This window comes from Netta rufina (genome assembly GCF_964035555.1).
Source record: "Netta rufina genome assembly, chromosome: 5".
NCBI lineage: Eukaryota > Metazoa > Chordata > Aves > Anseriformes > Anatidae > Netta > Netta rufina.
Window position 1 is genome coordinate 48369961 of NC_140128.1, and position 26914 is coordinate 48396874.

Sequence of the window (26914 nt, forward strand, 5' to 3'; positions counted from 1 at the left end):
AAATGGCTATGTCTGCTTCTGCAGTGCAATGCACCTGTAATTCTGCAAGGAATTATTTAAACCAGTTACTAATGATGGATTTATAAAGCAAATAACATAGAGAAAAGAAAACAAGAACCTCTCTTCTTAAGCAAAAGAAGTTCAGAAACAGTATATTATTGCGTGGGAGGAATGCAAGTACATACCACTTTCATCCCTGATGGACATTTTGTATTGGGTTCTCAAAATTCCAGTTTTTGGAAGACTTGTTTTCTAAAACATCATCTTTTGAGAAGAGAAAGTAGGAGTACCAAAAGAAAGAAGAACAGAATAAAAAGCAAAACCTGAAAAAACACCCTCTTGCTTCAAATAGAGGCAAAATTAAAAGGTATGAAAGAGCATTCATTCTGCAAGGAATTCTTCTAGCTACCACTGTAAAGCCTTCAAAAATGTATTAAAAAAAAAAAAAAAAAAGAGAATAAAAAAATGCATAGAAGATGCCCCATACATACTTATGAAATCAGAGAGCACTGAATGTAAAAGGAGGAACAGGCAATTTTGCTCAAATGCAACACATCTGGCTCTAAAATCATTTTCACATAGCCATGAAACTCTGGTCATGCAAGTTTACCATACATGGTTGCCCAAGTTTCATCAAGGTTAAGTATTTGCAATCATTCAAGAGATTAAAAATTTATGAGGAAAAAGTCAGTGAGGTTGGTGGGTTTTGCATTCCAAATGAATTTTTTTTTGTCCTGGAAAAGAGAAACATTTTTTTCCAAAGTTGACTACAAACACGTTATTGTAAGATCTGATAGAAGATGCCAGACTATTTAACACACAGGTCAGTATTTCTCCCCAAAACATCATTTTTGAGTGGCATATTTAAATAACTGAATGGCATACTAGTGCAGTAATTGTAAGAAATCATGATCTGTCTTAAAAAAACTCTTAATGGCACTGAGATTTTGGCATCAAAATCTGGGCAGAATATGTTCTATGCTCCAGTCTTCTGCTTTACTTTTCCATACGGCAAGACCAAGATTATCTTTATAAACACTGAAAAAGGGATACAGCTTGGGCTAAGGCACAGTCACCTGATCACTGATGACCTCGTTCTGCAATGAAATGAGACCTGTCCTGCAGTTATGTGATTTCAGAATGTTTGGTGATTTTATGATTCTTAATATTCAGTTTCAGGATACTTGAAACACCAACAGAAGTACACCAACTAAAGCCAAAAATCTTTCCTAACATCGTTTCATATCTTTTTCTAAAACAAGGGTAATAATCAGTAATTGCCCAGATAGGATCTATAACCTATGTTAACTACTGTGGATTAACTACACTACTCAGTTTGCTTTTTCATAGTTTTTCCTCTTTCCAGAAGTGTAATCTACAGTTTAAAGTAGTGCTACGTTTACATTGGTGAGCAACTCTTTAACCAAAACACAAATACAGGAAGTCATCAGCAGTACAGATTACTCTAACTTATCTTTGCAAGAGAATGCTCAGCGTTCAGAGCATGCACTATCAAATTTCAATTATCAGACATCTTCGTTTTAATTGGACAATTGTCAAGACTTTTATAATTAAATGCACAGATAACCTAGTAGGTCACTCAAGTGAGATGACAGTTCATACAGCAATAAATCAATGTCAAACTGTTGTCAGTTTCCTCACTGTTCCATTTCCCTCTGCTCTTGACCACCTCTGTAGTGCTCTGTATATGAACCTTTCCACTTCACTGACCAAAATCCATAGTGAGTTAACAACCTTTCATCAGTTTTCCTTTAATGCAACCTTTTAGGTTTACATAATAATTTTCCTTCCAGAACAAAGTGCCCACTCAACCAGCTAATAAACTACAACAGCAATTCAACTGCGAAAAGCATTTAACAGTTGCAACTAAATTTGCAACTCTGATGACATTTTCAGATGCAAAAGCAATGATGTATGTGAACTATTCACAGTACATCATAGAAAGAAGTGCACAGATACCCAACTGACACGGAATTGCAGAAGCCAGAGAATTCAATTATCCCTTATGGAAGTGTAGATATTCTATATCAGTTATTACTAAGGCATTTCTGTTCTGTGTCCCCTCGGAAATATTGTTCAAAGTCTGACAACATTTGTATTTACTACACAATTTCTTTTTATCTGTTTGCTTAAAACACAAAACTTTCAAAACAAGCCTAAACTAAAGCAGATGTGTACCAACAAAGCAGACTTGAGCGTTCCTCTTATTCCAGGAGAAATTTTACTTATGGGATTTAACAAGAAAAATGCTAATTGTTATGCATGATCCAATAGATGGTTACTAAAATAATTCAATGAATTCAGATTGTTTTTTCTAAGACAAAGATCTCCATATATACCATTCTAAACTGTTGTATTTCATATAGTTACAAAACCAAAGCTGTCAGAAAAAAAAACTATTAGAAAATGAATTAACACTTCATCAATAAATATTAAAATGAAAACCAAACCTGATGACTAAGCTAAACTAGTATTAACCAAATCAAAATAACACCAGCATACAAGCAGAACTATGAGATTCAAAGAAGACTAAGCCACAAATGCAAAAGATGAAGATACTACACAAGAAATAGGATGGCAAAAATTAGAAATCTAGTGGTTTTGATTTTTTAAAAAGTTTTTTTTTAATGGTTCCAAAAAAATAGGAACACCAACATGATAACACGTGTGCAATGAAAAAGTGTTCAAAATCTGTTAGTCCTATTAATTTTTTTTTCCAAGATAAATTACTTATTCTAACACCATCTGCAAATAAATTCTACATCCCAATTAGATATGGACTTAACTGAGATGCACAAAAAGGTAAGGCTAAAGAGTCTCTTTTCCCCATTTTTCACTGAAATTCAGGTGAGAGTTAAAATCAACCTTAATTCACCATGAGACTAAGACAGCAAAAGCTACTGCATACTTAAAAGGGACTACTCATTTCAATTTCTCGAGCCCTTACCTAATCCCATTGTGTGGTTAGGCTAGTCAAATTCTTGGTCTTTGTGAAATATTACGTACAGTTCATATCAGAAAACATTTCATACCTAAATACCCTGTGATACTGAGTTATCCTACGTGAAAATTCATTTTTATTCAACTACATTATTCGGGTCAGATTATTTCTTCTTCTTGTACACAGATAAACAAGTATGGACTTTTTAAAAAATAAAGCAAAGGAAAAAAACGAACTGCTATTACCCTCATATAAGAATTTATTTATTTATTTATTTTTAAGAAAAACTGTAAAATGTGTAAGCAAAGTTTAAGAACATACATGTTTTAGAGGTCCCAAAAAGACTTATGCAAGCACATCTATTACATGTAGTAGAGAACTTGTAAGAAGGGTAGATTGGGGAAGCATGAAGAAGGGGATAAAGGAGAACATGCTAGCATATGCAATACAGTTGCAAGAACATGCTCTTTTCTTATCCAACTTGTTTAATTTTATTTAAAAGCGCTACCCAAATAGCATGAAAACAGATATAAAGCCATGCAATTATGTAGGCAAGAATTACTGCTTGTAAGCACATCAGTTCAGAAATATAAATTAGCAGGTAACTTTTGTAATGTGAATTTTAATTGTTCTAATGGTAGCTAAATTGTGTACAGAGTACAACATGAAATGTCAGTTTCTATGTGTAAATGGGACAGTCTAATCATGTTCAAGTTCAGTATCTAACTTAAAATGGTAATGTGAAAACTAGTCAAGTGCGGGCGATTTCTTAGGTTTTTGAAAGAAAAAAATGAAACTGTAGGTAAGTTTCTCCTTAAAAGAGACTAGAAATGTTTTTTGACAGGGAAGATGAAAATAAAATGTTAAGGTGAATGAGGAAAAAAAGTATGGGTAAATGAACAGATTTTGTGGTATATGTCAGAGAAAGCAACATTAGATGACCAAGCAGCAAGACTGCATTATTTTAAAAATGACTGGAGGAAGAAGAATCAGGTTCCAAATGTGAGGAAAAGCAGACAGGTATCTCTGATGCTTATGCAAGTCCTCGCTTTTTCTTGCCCTGCTTATAAAGAATATCTTGAAGATGAGCACAGATGAGAAACAAGTATATTTCCTAAAGCCATTTGTTTTGAGACTTAAAGAAGGTCCTAATTTATTATGACAGATTATTATCCTAGGGAAGATTTCTGCCTCACTCAACTTTTGCTCAAGGCCTGGAAGACAGTTGATATTCTCCCCTACATGTACAGTAATATAACCCAGAGTATTTTTTCTCCTGTGCCTCCTGTTGCTTTTCTTACAACTCTGAGCAGGCCCTGCTCTTCTCCCTAGCCACACCTTTTATTGTCCTTCTTTTCTGCTGAAAACCACATCTCTTCGTATTTCCTTGTTGAAAGTACACTGGTCTGACATACTGTAGCAAATCCTTTGTCATGCTACTTGATCTTCCTCTTTGTTTTACTCTATAGTTTAAGAGGAATATATTGACACTTTGTATATATTTTAATTATTTACACACTAATAAAGTAACATTTCCAGTTTCTTAAAATGGTTAAGAACCCCCCTGAATCCTACCAGGTTCCATTTGAAATGCAAATATTCCAGAGGAAACTACCAGTTACCTATTTTTAGAAAACCTCTGTTGCTTCTAACAGACTCAAACCTGCAGTCCAGTCCCATATATCAAATACCTCTGATCCCTAAAGCGAAAAAGAACCTACTTTTTAAATTCTCCAGAAACAAAATCCTCTACAACTTTCTTTGACTCTCTGAAATCTAAAAGCATATCTGGATATACCTTACCTTAGAAATAACTGACAACTAACGTTAACAGTCAGTAATCGTTATGTTAGGTACTATTCACTTATTTAATGAGAGAAACTTTTATCCTAAAAGCTTGCAATTAAGCTTATCAGAAGTGACACAAATACAGGAGAAAAAGACAAGATAATAATACAAAAATTGTTATTAGCATAAATAAGAGTCATAGCATACCATTTGCCTAGTCACTGCAAAGTATTAGCAGAGAGTTTTAAAAAGGCATCTGAAAATGATAATGTAAGTGGCTTTTCTGACTCCTGTGTATCTCCTCTTTTGCACATAAAGGGCAGCACAAGGGTGTGTGAAGGCATTTCAGGGAAAACTAGAACAGACAAAAATGTCTAGCAACACTGGCAGGCCAAAGACCAATGAACTGAGAACTTACTACTAGATTTTGTTCCACAAAGCAAAAGTTGAGAAGGCATTTTTTCTGCTCTCTCAAATGCTTTTATATTTCCATGAGACAGAATCTGATTTTTTGGTCTTGTTGGATTCTGTCCACCATTAGTGGAGATTCAAATACTCACCTCATCAGTAAGAAACTCCTTACTCAGACCGAAGTCCGTCAGCACCACATGGCCATCAGAATCGAGGAGAATATTCTCAAGTTTTATATCCCGATATATAATTCCCAACTGCAGACAGAATACAAGAAAAGCATTGCCAAATCACTGTAACCATATCAAGGAGACACGGAATGCATTTAAATGTAAAGCTAACAAAATTCCCATTATTTCAACTGACACCTCAGAGACTGCCCTCAAAAAAGAGAATTTTAAAATGTCTTTGAAGAAATACCTTTGAGAGGCTCACGAATTCTCAGCAATTAATACACCAGGTAATGCCATAGGACATAATAGACCCTTTGCATCTAAAAGTGACTGAATACTTGCCTCTGAAAGCAATTTGCTTGCCTACAGTCATGGCAAAATTTCAAAACTCTGCTGTTTCATTGTACACAAAACAAGGAGAACTGAACAACAGTGCAACCCAAACATTCTTCATGTTGACTACAAATTAGGTTTACTGACATACTCTACCCTTTGATAGAGATTACCAAAAAATAACCATCCTGTGTCAATAATACTCTTTGCACTGCAGAAAAAAACATGTAGCCTTACTTTGGTACACATAAATAGATATTTCATTGGAAAGTATTTCTAATTGTACAACTAATATGACCCACTGGTAGGTAAAGTTACTCTGAATTTAAGACTATCTAAAAAATATTACTAACTTTATATGATGTGAATACAGTTGATAGTTCTACAAAATCAGCTTGTAGCATCCACTGAAAGGATAAAGTTACTTTACCTTGTGTAGATGTTCAAGCGCCAAAACTATTTCCCCAATATAAATTTGCACCTCATTTTCTGAGAATCTCTCTCTTTGTGAAAGGTGAGTAAACAGTTCTCCTCCATTTATATAGTCTAAAAAGTAGAACAAAGAACCTTGTAATTTCACTTTCTGACAGCTTAATTTTCTTACAAAGTAACTATTAATATTGCAGTAAGTTATTTAATAAGATGTTCTGGGATCAGATGCTTTTACTTTATTGCAACTCTGTAATATTTCATCCCATTGTACAATACTCAGTTTCCTTATTAGTGGAGTGATGGAAGAGCATTACCAATTTAAATAAGCAGCAAAACCATAAAGTGAGCCATAAATATTCATAAATTATGGAAGATTAACATTTTTTGCAAAATCAGTCTTTCACTTAATCAGAAAAATAAGAAGAACAGCACACAAATGATATCTATGAAGTGAGTATTTGTACACCCTTGTGAAATAATTAAGAGCAACAAGCCAGATTGACATTAAAACAGATGATTCAAAAGAACAGACACTAAGTGAAATAATCACCTATGGGCAATTACAAGTTTTACCCTTTGCAAGTGGAACTTATATGGCAAAACTTCCTGAAGGAGGTTATTTCCACACACATTCCCACATGAAACCACACTTTGATTCTTTGCAGGACACAACAGGGTGGTTTTCCCAGACAGGAAGGGGGAAAAAATAGTTAATACAAGAGTTCCACTGCAACACCAACATTTTAGATACAGAATTGCTTACACTGGCAACATACAACAAAGTAGTTCATTTGCATTTGAGGTTTACATACACAGCGCAGGGAACGTACTCCACAACATCTTATCAACATTTTCTTGAACAGTTTCTACAGATCCATGTATTACACCAAAAAGTCTTTGAAGCAGAAAGCATATATACAAGTTACACATACTCTGATCTCTCTACTCTTTTCACAGCTCTGCATTCAGAAAGGAATAATAGCAGAATCAAAGAGGAAAGTAAGGAAGATTCAATTATGTTAGTAAGTATATGAAAACATCAATACTAAATCATAAGTAACCCACATTTTACAACTAGAAGTAGTAATAACTTAACCCCATGTGACAAGTTCTGTTTAGAACTGATACTCGTATGAAAAAAATACCTCATTCTTTCAATCCTAGCTTAAAATCAATCTAAAAACTGGAATTGGCTCCAAATTCTGTATTCTGGAAAACAGACAGAAATACAACCACATGTCTGCACTTGATTCAGATTAAATTACTGCTGCTATGTAATCTGGCAGCACAAGGACTTGTATTAAGTATTGCACCAAAGCTCCAACTCTAAAACCTCTTGAACCTGAAATGACACATTGCTCAATCACCAAGCCCAGCTGGGTAGAACACAGGCAGATGCTGTTTCCCTGAAAATTCAGAAGCCATTCTGAAATGCAGAATTCCAACACTACATCAAAGAAGCAAAGAAGTGATTTACAAGGATTTACATAGTCAGACAAAAAAACATGCAGCAAACCATTTTGTTGTTGTTGTTGCTGTTTGTTAGGGAGGGCACAAAGCCTAAATTAATTATAAAGTAGCCTTAGGCCACAATAGTTGTTTTTTGTTTGTTTGTTTCTCTGTTGAAAAGAATGATTAAAAAGAGCAGATAAAAAAAAAAAAAAACACCATGCACTACACAACTCTATTCCCATTTTCTGCTAAAAAAGGAAAGAAAAGGACTTTTCTGGAACAACTGTTGCTCTGAGAATGGGTTCATGTAAACTTGTGGAAAAGCAAACACAAAGAACAAAAAAACTTAGTTATACATCAGCTTTGAATTTTTTTCACTTGAAACTTCACCTTGATGTTGTATTAGGGTGGGAAGTAAATGCCCACTGTACTATCTATTATGTAAAGTTCTTCACAGCTACTGGGCTCCCTCCTCTTTGACTCTAATGAGGATATAATCTCAACCTTTTAATTTTCCCTTCATAAAAAAGGCTCTTCTGGTCTTGTAATTATTCTTGTCACCTATACTTATCTAAAAATAAATGCACAGAGAAACTTATCAATATCATATATATGTGTGAAATACATATGTAATACATACATACATACTCATATTGTATATGAAATACATAATTTTTTCTAATGGAATCCGATTGAGATTGGATTGAGAGCAGTTCTGAAGAGAAAGACCTGGGGATGCTGGTGGATGAGAATCTCAGTGTAAGCCAGCAATGTGTGCTCTCAGAAAGCCAGCCATATCCTGAGCTACATCAAAAGAAGTGAAGCCAGCAGGGCAAGAGCAGTGATTCTCCCCCTCAGCTCTGCTCTTTTGAGACCCCACCTGGAGTACTGCATTCAGCTCTGGGGCCCCCAGCACAAGAAGGACATGGACCTCTTGGAGTGAGTCCAGAGGAGGGATGTGAGGATGACTGCAGGGCTGGAACATCTCTCCTATGAAGACAGGCTGAGGGAGCTGGGGTTGTTCAGCCTGGAGAAGAGAAGGCTCAGGCGAGACCTTATAGCAGCTTTACAGGACCTAAAGGAGGCTACAGGAAAGCTGGGGATGGACTCTGTCAGGAAGTATAGTGACAGGACAAGGCATAATGACTTTAAACTAAAAAAGGTTAGATTTAGAATAGTAATAAGGAAGAAATTCTTTATGCCCAGGGAAGTTGTGGATGCCCCATCCCTGCAACTGCTTGAGGCCAGGCTGGATGGAGCTTTGAGCAACCTGGTCTGGTAGGAGGTGTTCCTGCCCAGGACAGGGGGATAGAATTACATGGACTCTATGGTCCCTTCTAACTCGAACCTTTCTATGATTCTATGATCTAAACTACATTCTAACCAAAAACTTCTGGATTAGTACTATGATGTTTATAATGCATTCTCATTTGTCTCATGTTTCATCTATTTTTTTTGTTCCAAATTATTCATCTATAAATTGAATACCACAACAATCAAAGATGAAACCCTCATTATTAAAAGGTTAACATCAAAGAATCACAAAGCTATCAATGTATTTCTAATTTCTGTTTCACCTCTTCAGCATCTTCAAGTCTTTGATACTATTTTATATATTCTTTAGCATCCTTTTCAAAGGTATTTGTGAAAACCCTTACACTTTTAAAATCACATTTTCAAAAGGAATCTAATGAATACTTCCTTTAATCTTGAGCTTCTCAGGCACGTTTTATCCCATGGTAATATATGAAACTAAGGCACATATGTAGAACACCTTCCTAAGAATTGACATTCAGTGGGATAAGATTCATATAACATTAATAAAAATTATTAATTCAAAGTTTAAATCAGCTTGTTAATTAAGGTTCAACAAGTGGAAGTTATGAGTTAACAGTAACCAGAAAATTAAAGGACCATTTACTTCTTCAAATAAACCTAAAAAAAAAAAAAACATGGAAGTCTCGATACTCAAGAGAGAAATGGTTTAACAAAGTTTTGGCAGCAAAAGCTTCCTGAAGCAGCGAGGTTTAAAGCTGCATTTATTACCCTTTTCCAGCTCTCTAAGTACATACTCCTCATTATGAGGAAAAATCCTTGACCCTCCCAAGAAAGCCAGGCCTCTAAAAGGCAGTGAAAACTGGGGAATACAACAGAAGAAGAAATAAATTCTTAACGTCAGCCTCTTTCCCTAAAACAGTGCTGTCTCAAAAGGGGGGTGCAGGGGGTGGAAGGTGTTCTATCTTAGTTGAAAACTCAAAAAAGTTCCTTATCAATCTCATGCCAAGCTTGCAAATGCTGTAGAAATAGATCTGGTTCTTCACATAAATATGGAAAGCAAAATGGCACGGACAGAAGTAGAACAAAGAAAGTTCTAATAAGCCTTGCTATACAATAGTTCATTATCAGGCATCTTGTGTAAATGGATATTTATGAATGTTACAAGAAGAATTACAAGAAGAATTTACAAAAATAAAGTAACGCACAAAAGCAAGCAACAGGTTAGAGCTGAAGAACAATAAGAACTCATTAAACCAAGGCTCCACAGTACATGTATATGTACTTCCAGCATCATTTTAGAGCAGGAAATCTGACCAACAACCTGTACATTCCAGTGTCTTAAAGAATTTGCCCAGACATAAAAATGAAGGCACAATCACCTTTAACAGGCCTTGCCTATCCTACTATGAGGGCATCTGTTCAGGCAAAAAGGCCTGACTGAGAGAATCTTTCAGTTTGCAGCAGTTCAGTGATACTAGAACCTACCAATTGGTCAGCGTAGTAGCAGGCAGCCCTGTCCTCTCAAACAGATAGCACCATTTCAAAATACATTTTATTTTTAACATGATTGGTGTAAGTCATCTTCAGAGTGAAATGTGCTATATGTCTGCTCAAGTATTTCTTTACTATCCCAAGTTGGAAGGGATCCACAAGGACCATCAAGTAAAACTGGCTCCAAGCAGGATCGCCCAAAAAATTAAGCTATGTACCTGACAGCGTATTTTTTTTCTTATTTTCTACCAACTGATCCCAGAAATAAAATTACTTTTGGTCACTCCACCTTACCAACAACCTTTGTGCCACACAAGCAAAGACAGCATACAGAGAAAGTAAGGGAATCATTTTAATGCCCATGAAAATTGTTTCAATTATAGTAGCAATTAGTCTGAAATTCTGCAGAAAGCTAATGCAGTATATAATAACAGTAAAAAAAAAAAAAAAAAAAAAGCTGCAAATAAAGATTTCATCTTCTAGGTAAGTTCAAGAAAATTTATTTTTAGTAATTTTCCACCTCTGCTTTAGGCAGTTATGACCATATCAGTGACTTGCATGCAAAAGAAAGAAGTATAATATTTTTTTCCCCAAGTCAGAGTAGCACACTGAGGTTCAAACAGGAAAACCACAAAGGCACTGTTGAAGATGAACTGTATTTTACTTCCTATATTCTCCCATACAATCTCCAAACACACAGTACTTAAGACCACATGAAAAAAACCTACAAAACATTAAGGAGATAAAAGGATGGATTATATATTTATTTTTTAGATTTTATTTTGTATTAATGTAAGAGTTGAAGCCTGAAAACTACTTACCTAAAATGAGATGAAGCTTTGTATCTGTTTGGAAGGCGTAATGTAATGTGACCAAAAATGGTGATTGCCTAATGTGCTCCAATACTTGTCGTTCTGTCCTTGTGTGCTCAGTTGTTTTGGCTTTTTGAACTATTGTTGCTTTCTTCAGTACTTTCATGGCATACAGTTTTCCAGCATCATGGCCACTTACTTTCCTTACTAGGAACACTTTTCCATAGGCTTAAGAAAGAAAGAGTGGGGAGAAAAATGGTTATTTACTCATAATACAGGTCTGGCTGACACCATGATACTACTGCTGATTATTAACATTACACAGAAATTCTCATTTGGCCCTTACACTCAATTATTCTTTGTTATGCCACATAGTAGTTATTCAGGTTAAAATCTTTCAGGATTTTGTTTCAGACTGACCTTTTCAAAATAATTTTCAACCAAATCAGCCCAGCAAGTGAATGCAGCAACAGTAGAAGAAACAGAATTTCAGTATTTAACATAAAAGTTAAAATGACTTCTTCCTTTGCAATAACCTAAAAATACCACACATAGAATTTGGCAAGAGTATGGGGGTAAGGGCAATGCTGTTTTTGCCCCCACCCCCCCATTATGCCCATTTTTGTGCAACTTAGCAGCTTTCATTACTGGCTTTACAGCGGTTCCAAAAACCCATTGAAAATCCAATGAATTCTTCCCACCAGTATTTAGAACACAGGGACATTCTGAGGCTCCCATACTGGGCTTCCGGAGAATAAGCTAGAAGGAACTCTTCAAAAAAGTTTTCTAAACGCAAACAGGAAAAAAAAGTCACCAAGACCAAAAGGTAGGCATTCCAAACTTTTTAAGTAATGAATCTAAGTGTTCTATTGACATATTTTGTTAAAAATATGCTCCACGGTAGAATAATAAGACACATGGACTTTTTTTTTTTTAAATGAAAAGCCTCCTATAGGCCAATAAATCACATCTCTATTAGACAAAGCTGTTGGAAGAGTAACAATTAGATTTAGCACATATGTGAACAAGGTAACATGAGAAAGACTCAGTGCTACTTTTGTAGATGGTTATAATTACTTCTATTAATAACTGCTTACAGGAATCATGAGGAAGGAACAATGATATGCTTTACTTATCTAGATTTCCAAAGTACATAACAAGTTCCCTTACAGAAGGGTCTTGAAAATACTAAAAAAAAAAAATAAAAAAAATCACTGGTTCAAAGAGTAGATTAGCAGACAAAAATCAAAGGTTAAAACCAAACATTCAGCTTTTAAGATGAAAGAAGGACACCACAAGAGTTTGTCCTGCATGATTCAGTCATATATGAACTACAGTGCGGAAGTTAGTAACTTATCTACTACAACAGAAATCAAAGCTGACTGCTGAAAATTGCAAAAACCATATCAAAATATTAAGTATATGAATAATAACATGACAGATAAAATTCCAAGTAAGTAAATGAGTAAGCTGTATGTGGTAAGATAATGATTAATTTTTATACTGTTATAACTGAGAAAAAAAGTATCTGGCATGACTATAGACAGTTCTGTAAGAAAACACCCCCAGTGGCTAGAGGTAATCCAAAAAGCAAACAGAAAGTGAGAACTTCAAGGAAAGTATTAAAGTGGAAATATGACACATGCTCAGTCCCTCAGACCTTCAACACAAAACCAAAAATCCCTTATGCTGTGGTATGAAAGCTTTGTGTGCTCCTATCTCGGGTAATGCATGCCAGTACAGTGCTGCTCTCTTCTGTCCCCACCTACCCTATCAGGAGAAAAAAAAAAAAAACAAAAAAAACCCTGCTGGAGAACTATAAAAGATCCAGAAAAGAGTAACAAAGGTTATTCTAATTATGAAGGGAAGTGAATGCATAAACTTTTTTTTTTTAGCCTGACAAAGGTAGAGTACTGAAGAAGATGCCAGAGAATTAAAATCAAAGATCTATATGAAGGTAAGTAAAGAACAATTTTCATTATTTCTAGAAATAAAATAAGGTAAAAAAAATCATCAGGTATTAAAACTAAGAACTACACAACACACAAATATTCAATTAAGCTACAGAACTACTGCTGTGTTAGACTATAGATATCAAAAATGTAGATGAGTTCAAAAAGATGATGTAAGTCCTTGATGGAGAAGAACGTATAGAAACCATTGCTAAACACAGAATCTCTGGCTCAGGTAGACCCCAAACCACAGACTGCTACAAGTGTATTAAGCAAACCATCATCGTATGCATCCTCATGTTCTTCTAGGGTCTCTTTATGGGTCTCGGAGACAGAGAAGTGAACTGGCTGGGTGCTTTGTATAACCCCTACATGGCCATTATCTTCACACATCATTCCTAAAAGGAACACTCAAGTATCTCAAAACTGTAAACACACTGGACAGAGTACGCTGTCCTGATGGGAGACACTCAAATTAATTACATTCATCTTCAAACACACTGCATAGTTACTCCCAGTAAGCAACTACGTGCAACTCCATCTTCTTCCCATCGTTCCCCATCCCTGACAGAGAATAGAGAGTTTTGAGTTACCCAATGATGCATTATTTTTTTCTATAGCTAAGTTCTGCTTCATTCTGTAAAAAGAAGTAACATTACTTATTCTTTCAAAAATAGTTCTTTCAAAAAGTTTGGTTTTTAGCTGACTTCTACTCTACAGGGTCATGCTTGCAATTCTTCACAGTGCCTACTATTCTCAATATGGATTTTCACAGATACAAAACAAGTTTCCACAATATATCAGTCAAGAAAGGCAAAAAGAGCCAAAATAGTTTAAACCTCTATCTATTTTAAGTGACAAATGGGAGATACTAGGACATTTCCCACCCTCTGCAATGCTCAGTATTATGTAGCACTCCCCAACTTCAGTAGTAGCCATGAGATCTCAAGTGTATCAACGTAAATTGCCCTGAGTAGTCTCAAGCTGGTCATCAAGAAATGGATAACCACAGGTGTAAAATATTATCATAGTAAAACAGGCACGGGCCATAAATCCTGTCACAACATATAGGCAAGAATGAACTCAACAGAGGTTGTACAGGCCATAATATTGTGACCTCAATGACACTATTATGCTTGTGTATAATTTTCATGATATTCAATTGTTTTCCAGTACTGACTTAAATTATTTAAGCATCTGAAAAACAGACCCTACTATTGAAGGCACTGGTTTAAAACAAACAAACAAACAAAAAGAAACACCACCACAACAGAGCTTCCAAAAGCAGTACTTCCATCTTTTTTAGGAGTTACTACTCAAGAAATGTAGATTCTTTTGCAATCCACTAACGCACACCAGAAACCACTGTGGAGAATGGCCTGAGCTTGCATTTCTCAACTGCATAAGGGAACAGCTCCAGTTTTCACCAATTTGCAGCTGGAGCTTGGTATTTAACTAATGCCAGAATAGGGCATTACACAGAAGCTTCCTTAGGTTCCCAGGACACAGCAGTTTTATCAAAAGCACTGGAGAACATTAGGCTACACCAAACTAAATTAAACAAACCCCTCTGGATTTTAACACTAAATCTTTGATTTTATCACGAAATCTTTGATTTGACTTTATAAAAAAAAAAAGCATTCAGTAACGCACCTCACATAGCAGCATGCTAGCAGTATACATGTACATGTATTAAGAGTATCTACTATGGTTTTAAATACTCTGTATGAGAAGATTACCTGGTAAACGTGTGAGCTATATGGAAGTCTCTAGATACTATACCAATGTTACCTTAGAACAATTTGCAAGACAGAGTTTTACCATGGTACAAATTATTTCCGCAGCAATCTGAACAGGACTGACAGCAAGATGAGGACTCTCAGCGGTTTTGATGAGAATAAATCTTAAGTAGCACTATTTTAATCAAATGACTCATGACATGTTCAACAGCAGATTCTCCGATATTACCACGAGAAATCTACTTAAAAGACAACACTGCAACAGCAAGTCATTCGAGCGACAGCAAGGAAAAAGCACACAACTTTATTGCAAGGATACCCGTACCAGATGATCTTATTTCAGAAAAGCTTTTTATGCTTCTCAGAGCCACATTTCAATGTTCATTCTCATAACAACTAAAACACATCTCGACTATTTTCAAGGCAGAAATATTTAGTCAGCAGTGCATTCCCCACAGAGCAAACACACATGCACAGCCACCAAGATTTGTCCCCAAATGCGATAGGTTTTAAATTATGGAAGAACTTAAAGAAAATATAATGTATGCATATATAAAATACACAAGATTGATCCTTATGATTTATTAAAAGGAACAAAATAAACATATAAGGTTAAAGAAAAAAGGACGCGCTAATTGCAGATTGATATGGATATCAGGCTTAAGATGAGCAAGACATTTCATGCCATCAATTTATGTCACATTTTCATTTAATTTGTGAGGCAGAAAAATACAACTGGGGGTTAAGACTTTCCTTTCACTAATGCCTTTTTCATGAATAATAATTTAGTAATACATACTATCGTACATAACAATTCAGCAAGTCATTCAAATATGCTGAAAGTATACACTTATTGAAAGACAATGAATTAAGAACAGAGTAATCTTTGCTTCTTTTTTCTGTGTAAATGCAAAACACATTAAGCCATTGCATCATGCCAGCCAACTCTTAACAGAGGAAAAACCCAAGCAATTCTTTTTGTTTATAGCACGCAGAATGGTTTCTGTGGACTTTTAAACCCATCAAAACTTGACACTTATATACAGAAAATTTTAAAGCAGTGTTTTTAAGTGCTAACATAAGGTACACTTCTTAAGCTACTTTTTTTTTTTTTTTACTGTCATTGTAAGAATAATCATGAGACAACAATAGCAAAAGGCTCAGAGGCACAAGATATATAATGATATGAATACATTTTACTTTGCTCTTGTATGATAATATGCCTTATGACTTATTTCCCCTGAACTTTTCTGTGTTAAAATAGGCCATATATTTAATCTAGCTGAAAAAAATCTGAGGCAGAACTCTCACTGTGCAGATACCTGTCCATATAAATTAAAATTTAGGATGTGGCAAAGTCAGAAAGGCATACAGCTCTAACAGCTAAAAATGGGGGAAAAAAAAGCCAAACACAACCCTTTACGATCAAACAACAGCATTCTGAAGAAGCACCTTCAATTTTTATTGTCCACCACTAAATTACCAAAGATGATGCATTCTCTATCAGATTTCCTTGCATGTCAGACAAGCAAGAATCTACAAGGGGCTTTTTATCAATGTTATAATTTAGCTAAGAACAAGTTCTTTGTCCTATTAAACAGGCAAATAAGAGATTATAAATATGAAAGGCAGGAGAGGGAAAGCTGCATCTTAGCATGTACTTTCTAGCAGCATTTTGCTTTTGTGGTATATTCTGTTTGGTTTGGTTGGTTTTGAGTTTTTCTTTTTGACTTTTTTTTTTTAAACCCTTGACTTCCTTAAAAAATAAAAACTATTCAAGTAAATAGGTATGGCAGGAGATCCATGCCTTATTTTTTTCGCCTTCAAGGAAGTAAGTTGTTAAATGAGGGCTCTCATTAGTCAGACAATCTACCAGTGGGTAAGCACGTGTCTCATTTTTGTTACCAAAATTAATGTAAATTTTCTTCAAAATTTCTTTGAAAGCACTGCATGCTCCTGAAGTTGCTTCAATTGATCAACCGTTAGCTGCCTGGTTCGTCTTCACAGTTCCTTCTTAAATACAGGATTGCATTTGCTATTCTCTCTAGTTTCCTGTATCACCTCTGACTCATTAGTTCCAGTAAAAATCTTTGCTACTGACCTCCAATTTCACGTCCCAATTCTTTCAGAATTCTCTGGGGGGAAGAAAGGGATGAAACTGTACAAGTTCCAGGTTCTTCAACTAAACAGTCACCTCTTTTCAGTCTGCTCGTTCAGTACAGAAAAATAAAATTTTCTTTTTCCAAACCCTGTCTCTGATCAGACATCCCACTTCCCATTCAATATTCCTTATACGTGTCCTGAAGTAACATATTAATTTGCATTTGGAGTCATTTGTAGACACTCCCCAGTCTTCTGTGCACAGTAACCCCACTTCTTTTTTTCTCCTCCTTTCAATTTTACAGCAATGTGCTCAGTTTGGGAGAGTAACATTTTACATTTTATTCAATATTCTTTGAAAGATCTAACTAAATTTCACAATAATAGCTTTATCACAATACTTTCTGACCTTTAGATGAAACTAAGATTATTCTCTCTCATATAACAAGATTTTAAACTAATTATCTAAATCTGACATTCATCCTACCAATTTTCCTTCCTTCATTTGAATTTATGTATCAGATTCTAAACATCCTTCACACATAAGTCTTTAAGCTGTTCAATCCTATGGAATTCTCCTTCTAGCTCTTTTAAGCTTGCTCCTGTAGAAATTTTCTGTATAGAATTATTTAGCAGTTTATTTAACGGCTTTATACTATTAATTGTGACTTAAAAAAACAAAGCTATAAACTTAGCATTTTCAACACACTTTTCATAAACTAGTCATGTTGCTGTAAAGTTGATTTCATTAAATTCTTGAAATAAATTAGGATTAAGATAGGTATTAATGATTAATTTTTATCTGTTTTAGCCACATAAAATGAATATGCCTAAATTCTCATATATTAGTGTTTTCTATATAAGTACTTAAAATAATTTATGCATAATATTAAGATATGCATAAATAGAAATCTGTATGACAATTTATTCTTGTTTCTAGTTATTCCTCTGTGTTCATTAGTGGCCTGTAGTGGTACAGCAGATTACTGGGGCACGTGGTCAGGAGCCACATGCACTGACTCTTTTTCATTCGGTCTGCCAACTGTGCTTAAAGGGGCATTTATTGAAATCAGAAGCAGAAATAGTTGAGAAGAAAAAAGCAGGAATAATCTTTGTGTAGAAAAATGTAAGACCCAGAAAAGCTTATGACTTTTTTTTTTTTTTTTTTTTTTTTTTTTAAGAAAAAGTTTAGACTGAAGTAAATAAGCCAAGTGGACATGCATAAGCCAACACAGCCACCTTCCTGTTCTCTCCTTCATGTTTTTTTGGAAGCAATTAGATTACTTTGCTGTAAAGTTCCATAAAATATAAGTTTTCCAAGTCACACAGGGGGAAAAAAAACGCTTTAACTAGATAGGATAAACAGCTAGGACCGTGAATTCAATTGGCAGGAAGTCTGAAAATTCCACATTAGAAAGGCTATAAAGCAACTGTAAAAGAAAAGGAGTTAAGTGAAAACAAAGAAACTGGAATTTCAAAAAGCATACACTGAATAAAACAAGGACAAGGCAGAGAAATCAAGAAAATAATAATTTACTCCCAGAGCAAACAAGCACATTATTAATAGCTTTATTAACAGTGGCATACTTGCAGCGATTTTGTTCTGTTGCTGTCAAGTGTTACTGAGTACTGCAATAGGGAAGTTTATTGCAATGATAGCTACGTAATGCAATGTAAAGGGCTCCAACTCTGATTAAAAGGCTACAAACTCAGATTTCCTTCTATTTTCCTCTGAGAGAGGGATCAGAAGACAAGCATGTATAATACACTATCTTAGTACCGAAAAAATAAATTAGCATGCTTCTAATGGTGATAACGTGTATAAAACCGAACTAGACATACAGGAACACAAGAAGAAAAAAATAAGCATGAAATCATACAAAGCCATAGCATGAAGAAAAAGCTATTCAAAAATAGCTTCCACAGGAGAAGCACCAGCACATACGGACACTATTTCTAAGAATCTTAGTTTATTGTCTTTTTAAGAAATAAATCTTAAAAACGATACAAACAAGGCTTCACAGCTACTACCTGGAAAAAAAAAAAAAAAAACCACCACCACCATACTAAGTGTCTATACAGAACTACCACAATCACATACACAAAGTTAAATGATACTGTGCTTAAGTGTATTTTGAATATTTTCTTTAGTTATTCCGTTGCCTTGTAACAGACTATACGTAAAATATTGTAATCAGTTAAAATAGTATCTCCCGCCATCACTTGACATGCCTAGGAGGCTTCAATTCATTCTGCTTCGCATTACTGTAGATCATTTAACTATCAGATATTTGGGAAACACTTTGCATTCTGCTCAACTCCACAGAGAAGAGCTTTAAAACAGTATCACAGCTTTTATTTAGTATTAGCTGTATCGCAGTATATCAGCAATACCTAAAAGCTCACATCAGATAAGGCTTTCAACTGCCAGAATAAAGATAGCTCCTGCCTAAAAATAGAGCAATGTGTAAACAGAAGGCACGAGATGCCCTCTTTTTCATTTTTCTTTAAATTGTTCCCAAACAAGCCCTTTCATCTGCATGAATCAATTTGTCTAAGGCGACGTCAGCCCCCACCCACATCTTCAACTTCACAGAACTTCCTAGTAAAGGAACAGAGCAATTCCCAAAATTGCCCCCTCAACAAACAAACACAAACAACAACAGACCAAACAGTTCTCTTATCTTGTCCATATTTTTAGGACAAGTCACTAATGGAAAGACACAGGCTGCTTGGACAGGTGCCTGCCACCACATAAACAAATCACTTGGAAAATACTTGAAGTATTTCAGGTTTCTAAAATAATGAAACCTGTCACTCACACCTGAAAGGTGAAAGGCATCTGACAAACACCTGTAACTTGCACCCTTGCCAATAGATAGCTACTTTTTAGAAGGATGTCACTTTAGCTTCACCAGAATTAGGTTGCCAACTATACAGAGTTTAACCCAAAATTAAATATACATTGAGGAAAACAGCCTCCATTCCTATTCTGATAGAATTAAAACTACAGAACGAGGTAATTCAAACTTTTACTTATCAATGCAGAAGGCATGCAAATACCCTCAGACCATTTCTTCATTTTTTTTGTGAGAGCAATCCTAAGGATGACAGTTGAAATGCAGACATGTAGTTCTGGACAACAGAGGTCACGTTTTCCATGAGGCCTTACTCTTCCATGGTACCATTTAATACAATTCTCCAGCAAGAGCCTGCCATTCCAAATATTCCTGACACGCTGTTGTGATTATAGACAGTTTTATTTATGCTCTCATTCCTTCCAGTAAACATATATTCTAGGACAAAGAACTGAGAAGTCAGAGCAGTCGTATGCATTGCTCCAATCTCAACTCAAGCACAAGAGCAAGAAAAGACAGGCCAAACAGGGCCCCACAACTGGGCACGACACAGTTTTCATAGAAAAGTTTGCATGTTAACAGGCAGCTAGATTCGTAATAAATTTTGAAAAATAGTCACTCTGCTATGGAAGATGGGGGGGCAGGGTATAATGCACAGTATTGAAACGTAGTATATTTTGCTATCTTTGTGATTAACTGAATGCATATCCCAAGACCTTCCACTTGCAGCAGCTACTGCAAGTTCTACTGCCTTCGGTCAAGTTGATTTTCCACACTTAAGATGCACAACTGTTCTTGTTACTGACAAAAATGTTCTGGAATTTCAAAAAAAATTATATTTACAAAGGGGTTTGTATGTTATTAAACTAACAGCAGCATAGTCAACCCGTACAAGTTCTCCATAGTTCTGTAACAGTAGCCAAGACACTTGCAAAAAAAAAAACAAAAACAAAAACAAAAAAACACAGTAGGACAGTAGGCTAGGATGATCTTGAATTGCTCAACTGGCCAACATCATACTTAAATTTCTTTTCTGCTGTTGATTCAATAAAGAGGACACAAACTCTTCCGGGCACAACAATATGTTGAAAATTAAGATGATGTTCAGAGCCTCATCAAAATTTTGTTGACAGTATTTACAAAAGCAAAGCCTAACACTGGCATACCCTATTATAAAGTAATGTGTGGTTCTTTCAGAAACCTCTTGCAAGAAATAGAGAACTTTTGCTTACTGCAATCCCCAGAATGCTTCTTGAGCTAGGAGATGAAATATCCTCAGCAAGAACATCCAGGAAGGTTGCAGTATGCCTCTGCTACTGGAGGCTTTTGCTGATCTCTGTTCGGAGCAATGCAGATATGACTGAGTGTCGGGACAAGTAACTAAAGAACCTCTTCAAGTCCATTCCAGTCCTTTTTTCAGGGATTCTCTGTCACCATAAACCCTGAAATTTCAGATGGTCACTTCCTGAAAAGCAAACAGAACTAGCTCTATTCTGATCAGGCCATGTGCATTTAATGCTGTCCAGTAGCCGGCAAACAGCAACCTTTGACACACCTAGGACACCAGTCTCAGCTATGATATGCTTATCACTGAACAAGGTTTAGTGTCCTAATCATCCTGAATTCTTAAGAATGTACCTCACATCATTATGCTTACATTTTAAACAAGGCAGCAAGCATTTCTTTACTAATAAAAAAATATACTAGTCTTGCTACAAAATGCCCTTTCAGGATACCTAATGTATCCTTCATTTCCTGAAGTTTGCAGAAATCTTTTCAGACAGCAGATGTTTCTGGAGCAACCTGACTACTAGAGCATGACGAAGACAGAGAGATGTGCTTCCTCGGTTGTTCTTCTTCACATACACACACTGTTAATCCCATTATCAGCCTGTTAAAGCAGTCTTTTCTGAGAGTTGTTATTCATAAAAGTTACCCTGTTAATCTGGAATGAAGATGGCTATGGGTGATGAGCCTAAGGACTACCTGCTATGATTAAGACTATTCCACACCAAGAGAAGTTTGCTAATCCGTTCATAAAGAAGAAAGGGCATGGAGGGTAGCAACGAATGCCAACAGTACCAAGAGAGTTATTTCAGAGGTACAGTCTAAAGACAGTAGAAGAAGGTCAGAATACTACTAGTCAGAGCTTGAACAGAAACCACTAAATTCACTTTGCATTTCAAACGCAATTGTTGCAGTATTAAGATGACCTCAGACTTATGGCAGTAGGAAGGAAAAAGGGGAAAAAAAAACAGGAATGGGACCGGTCTTTGTACATACACACAGACCATTAAATTTCCAGCCAATGTTTCCATCAGCAGGAGACAAAATTGCTCACATAAATGCATAATTATGAGTATTTCGTTTTTGCCAACCACACACAAACCAATAATGAACCTCTTCAAAACAGCATTACTGCACATTCCTAGGAGTATGCTACATATACATGTATGTCTGAATATTAAAGCTTCCTTGCCCCTACCACCAACTACTGAAAGTGAACAGCAGGAGTGGAATTCTCAAGCCTTTTGAATTTCGCTTTTTTTAAAAAACATTACTTCAGAAACAGGAAAATATAATCTCAGGTGATCTAATGGCTTAATAGATTTATGAAAGAATCACTGCAACCCCTATATATGAAAATCAAAAACCTTTGCTGCTCTTTTCAGTGAAGCAGAAGCTTATGCAATTATAGCCTCACTGCTAGCTGTTAATGGTTGATAACACCCCAAATTTCATATCAAAACTAACTTATAGCATTTACAGACCTTGATGATAGTCCACCCTCACAATTATCCCAATATACTCAACAGTGCATCCAACATGAATACTGACAAAAATGTATAAACATGCTAAGAAAAATAAAAGCCATTACTTTTCATCTGGGTGTGTGTCTGTGAATTTGCCTTTAAATTAAACAAAGGGGAAACAAAACCTTTAGGATTGTCAAAACAGGACATGCTGCTAGTTACAGATAGCAACGTCCTACAGATCTCCATCATCATGCTGAAACCCGCAATAAAACAGTAAACATCTTCCTGTCTTAAAAATTAGTGTCTTGACTATGACAGAGAGACTAGAATAGTCAATGCTAAAACACACAGCCATCCTAAAGCATCCTATTCAACAATATACTGCCATTGCAGTTTTTTGATAAATTTGTCAAAATATAGTCTGAAAATGTAATAAAATTATTAAGTTCATGTCTTCATTTAGATCATATCTTTCACAAACTGTATCATATCTTCACAAATCAACCCATTTATTTTCCATTTTTTGAGATCGCATCTTCAGCTAGTGCTTTAAGCAGCAATATCTGACCTATAATTTTGCTGTTGGTTGGAAAAAGAAGTGAAGAATATCATGGTATGCAACACAAAAGCAATACATCTTCCTAAAGAATGTTCCAATTACTAAGAACTCATCTGCAAAACAAAACTATACTTAAGAGTAATGCTTCCAACATTCAACTTAGAAAAACAGCGCATCTTACCCCCTGTTCCAAGAACTTTCAATAGTTCAAAGTTTTCAATGCCAACTTTCTCTGCGTGGCCTGTCAAATTCGCTGAAGGGAAAAAAAAAGAACATGTTAGATATGTAATACACTGAAACATCATTTTGACATATTACTGTAGCTTCAGTAAACAAGTTAGTAGCTGAATGAAATAAGCAACACTAAGCGGACATTCCACCAGCATACTGTACTAGAAAATGTTGCTCTCCTGTGCTTTTCAATTTCTTGCTCCTATTGATCTTCACAGAATCCAAACTGAAGCCCCCCCAATCCAAACTTCTGCTCCAAACAGGTAATGTGATCACATTGCTCAGGGGCACAACCAGTAGAGCCACCCCAAGGACTAAACCCACAATGTTCCCTGGGCAGACTGTTTCAGATATTTAACCACCCCCACCACAGTAATGTTTTCTTTCCCTAATACAAAACCGGCATTTCCCATGTTCCAGATTGTTTCTGTTATCTTTCATCCCATCACTGTGCACCACTGAGAAAAGTCTAGAACCACCTTCTCTGTCATTTCCAGTCACAGTTGCAGACAGCAATCAGGTCTTCCTTAGCACCCTGAATACTGTCATGTCCCTGGATTATATGGTGCTTGGGATGACGTAAAAAGAGCTCCCACCATTATGAATTATTAAATCTAAAAGGCTTCCTGCTACTACTGAGAGGGAAAGACCTTGAGCCTACTAGACCCACACCTGTGGAAAAAACAAGGCTGAAACAAAGTTGTTTCCTTTGCTGGAGAGTTTGGAAGGAGAGGGCTCCACATTTATACAAATCTATGCAACAGAGTATTTTTTGTCTAACACATTTTTCTAAGGATGGCAATGAAGAGCCCTATTTAAAAGAAAGTGGGTTTTTTTGGTGTGTTTTTTTTTTTTTTTGCCTTTATAAGCTGCTGAAAGAAAGCCTTAAGCAGCTCCAATCTTTTCCATCTTTCATTCCTACCATAACATTCACCAGCCATTTGTATCAACGTGACGGCAGCACATGCAGCAAAACTGTTCAGTGAAATGATCCAGATTAAAAGCAGCAAGCCAAAAAAGTAAAGAAGTTTGATTATTCTAAGCCAAGTTCAGTTCCTGATCCACTTAAATGAGCAGCTGCATAAACAGTTTTACTAGCACAATTAAGGATGCAGCACCAAGCAGCAGAAGCTGCACAGGCTGTCATGGCTGCTAAAAGAATGCCTTGCAAAGTAGCTTCATGCCAAACTGTATGGCTAAAGGCTAGTTAAAAAAAATTTAAAAAAAAAAAATAAGGAAAGATATGCAAGGAGCTTTCAGTAGCAGCAACACAGATTTCAAGTATGAAGATCTCTTAACCATAAAAGGAAAACTTTGACAGGAGATGATGAAATTAACTTATCCCATTCATCAAAGCACAGTAGAATTTGTTATATCCCAGAAGATTCATCAAGACACTGAGCTTTCTGAATTCATTATCGCAATTTAAGTTCACCATTCACCAAATGTAGTAAGTCAATGGCTCAAAACAAATAGAAAACTAAGCTTCAGAAAGACATCTCTGCAAAGAGCAAGTATCAAAAAAAAAAAAAAACACTAAACAAGTGAAAAAGCAAATTCATAACTTGTTCCAACAATCCTAGGAATCTGTACACATATACAAAATGCATCTAGTGGGGATGGGGTAACATTAGTGCTCTCATGCCAGGCACCGATGAAATCTCCTCTGAAGTATTACTTTCAATTCCTATCATTCATTTTTGCAAGGGATTAATCAAACTTAGAGTAAGTGCAGACAGAGCACTTGAAATTATTAGGAGATTAGAAAGCCTAAAAGAGCTTTCAGATTGTTTTCTTGTACAAATAGAAGCATACATAACAATGACTTTTGCAAATCTGACGGAATCTGCAAGTTATTCTAATATTATATGCAATAAAAAAAAAACAGATCAAATAAATTATTATTGGAACTGATCATAAAAATAGCACTTTTCTATTTTAATAACAGGTAGTAGGCAAGACTTAGTACCAGAATCGTCAACAGATCAATTATTATGCATCACGTGAGTTGAACTGAAGCTTGCTGGACAATTTTCATGGCAAACCAAAAAAATACTGTTGGTAGTTCTACATCACAGTCAGAAGTCAGCAGTGAGCTGTACCCATCTACCAAGAGAGGAACAGCAGGTAAGGCAAAGCTAGACTGAGTGAATATCTGTAACAACTTCCGCAAGTCACGTCACACTCAGGAAGCAATCTGTCTTGGAGCAGCTGAATATTACATCCTACCCTTCTTAGCAAGCACTGACAACAGAACTCAACGGTCAGTTTCAAAACTGCATTTCCTACCAGGGACAACAGGAGTCATGAAGTGATCTGAAGGAGACCAGTGTCAGTGGCCACAGTTTTAATGAAGCAGCAGGTGTCACCGAATAGATTCAAGACAGAACTTCTCTAGACACTTGCTAAATGAATGCTGGACTCAGACTAGTAAGAAACATTTCACTTCCATTATGCAGCGATCTGCCATTATGGAGTACTCCAAAAAGGTTTTTACCATCTCATATCCTTTAAGAGCTGTCAGCAGAAGGCTTTATAATTAAATGCTCTTCTAGAAGGAGAAACAGTCATTTAGTGCTGCTGTGTTCTTGGAACTGAACAAGAAGATTGAGAGAACAGAACAGAGCAACACTCACCAATAACACGCCAAAGATTTGTAGTGCTGTAGAGGCTATAATCCTAAAAAAGAGAACAAGTCCTGAACTCTGCCCATTAATTTGAGCTAACTATAAACTCAGTTTAACTCGTGTTCCACATTCAATAACACCAGCGAAACTTTTCCCACTTTTGTAAGATTAAATAGCTGTGACAGTAAATAGTTGAATGATGATTAGTTTGAACTATTATGTACTTGGTCCAATGGGAACCATAATTTTGCACTATCCACTTAATCCCATTTTACTTCAATTTAGAATGTTTAATTGCTTTAAAAAAAATAGAAAGAAATGCCTTGCAAGTTATTGTAACTTTATTTTCATAACAGAAATGGAAAACAATATAACAAATAAGCATACTTCCACCATAAAAAAAAGTCCCACCTCGTTATTTTTACATTATACTGAGGAAAATGGCCATCCCACAAGACCAGAAGGCAAAGAAGAGCTGCATAACACATGGAAGTATGATAGAGCACTTGGGACACACAAACTCTCTCAGAATTACTCTCCATGAAGAAAAGCAGAATTATCCCCTATCTTAAATAAAATAAAAACATTAATAATAAGTCTTCAAAGCTACAGGAAAAGATTAACAATTCCCCCAGACAGCATTTCTCCTAGCACTGCCGTGCCAGGCAATGGCTTGATCCAACAGCCTCTGCACTCAGTGCACATCCAACAGTCTCGGCACTCAGTCCCTCTCTGAAGTCATCAGCCAAGAAATGCAGGCTGAAGAGCTTGTGGTGCCTCCACCATGTTCTTTCCAGAGCTGCTACTAGAGCAGTTCTTTGCCATCATCTGCTGAAAGTAGATGCCCTTTTTGACATTGAGATGTGGCACAGCTTCCCCAGAACTACAGTTGCCATACTGATACTTCCTTGAACCTGCTTTAAGGAGTGTAAATCCCAAAGATCAATTTCATATTCACCA

At 35.9% G+C, this 26914-nt stretch overlaps 1 protein-coding gene across 2 annotated transcripts in view; it reads right to left on the minus strand.

Annotated features, from left to right (window-relative positions):
• The window catches only part of RPS6KA5 (ribosomal protein S6 kinase A5), a 75775-nt gene that overhangs the window by 40582 nt on the left and 8279 nt on the right, over positions 1-26914 (minus strand). The window contains exons 2-5 of one of the 2 annotated variants that reach the window (XM_084287829.1): positions 23278-23349; positions 11142-11360; positions 6098-6213; positions 5311-5418 (exon numbers count right to left, since the gene is read on the minus strand). In XM_084287829.1, the coding sequence (XP_084143955.1) occupies positions 5311-5418; positions 6098-6213; positions 11142-11360; positions 23278-23349 (515 nt within the window). Of the gene's footprint in view, positions 1-5310; positions 5419-6097; positions 6214-11141; positions 11361-23277; positions 23350-26914 lie in introns of those variants that run through there. The other variant, XM_084287830.1, reaches the window with a different exon arrangement.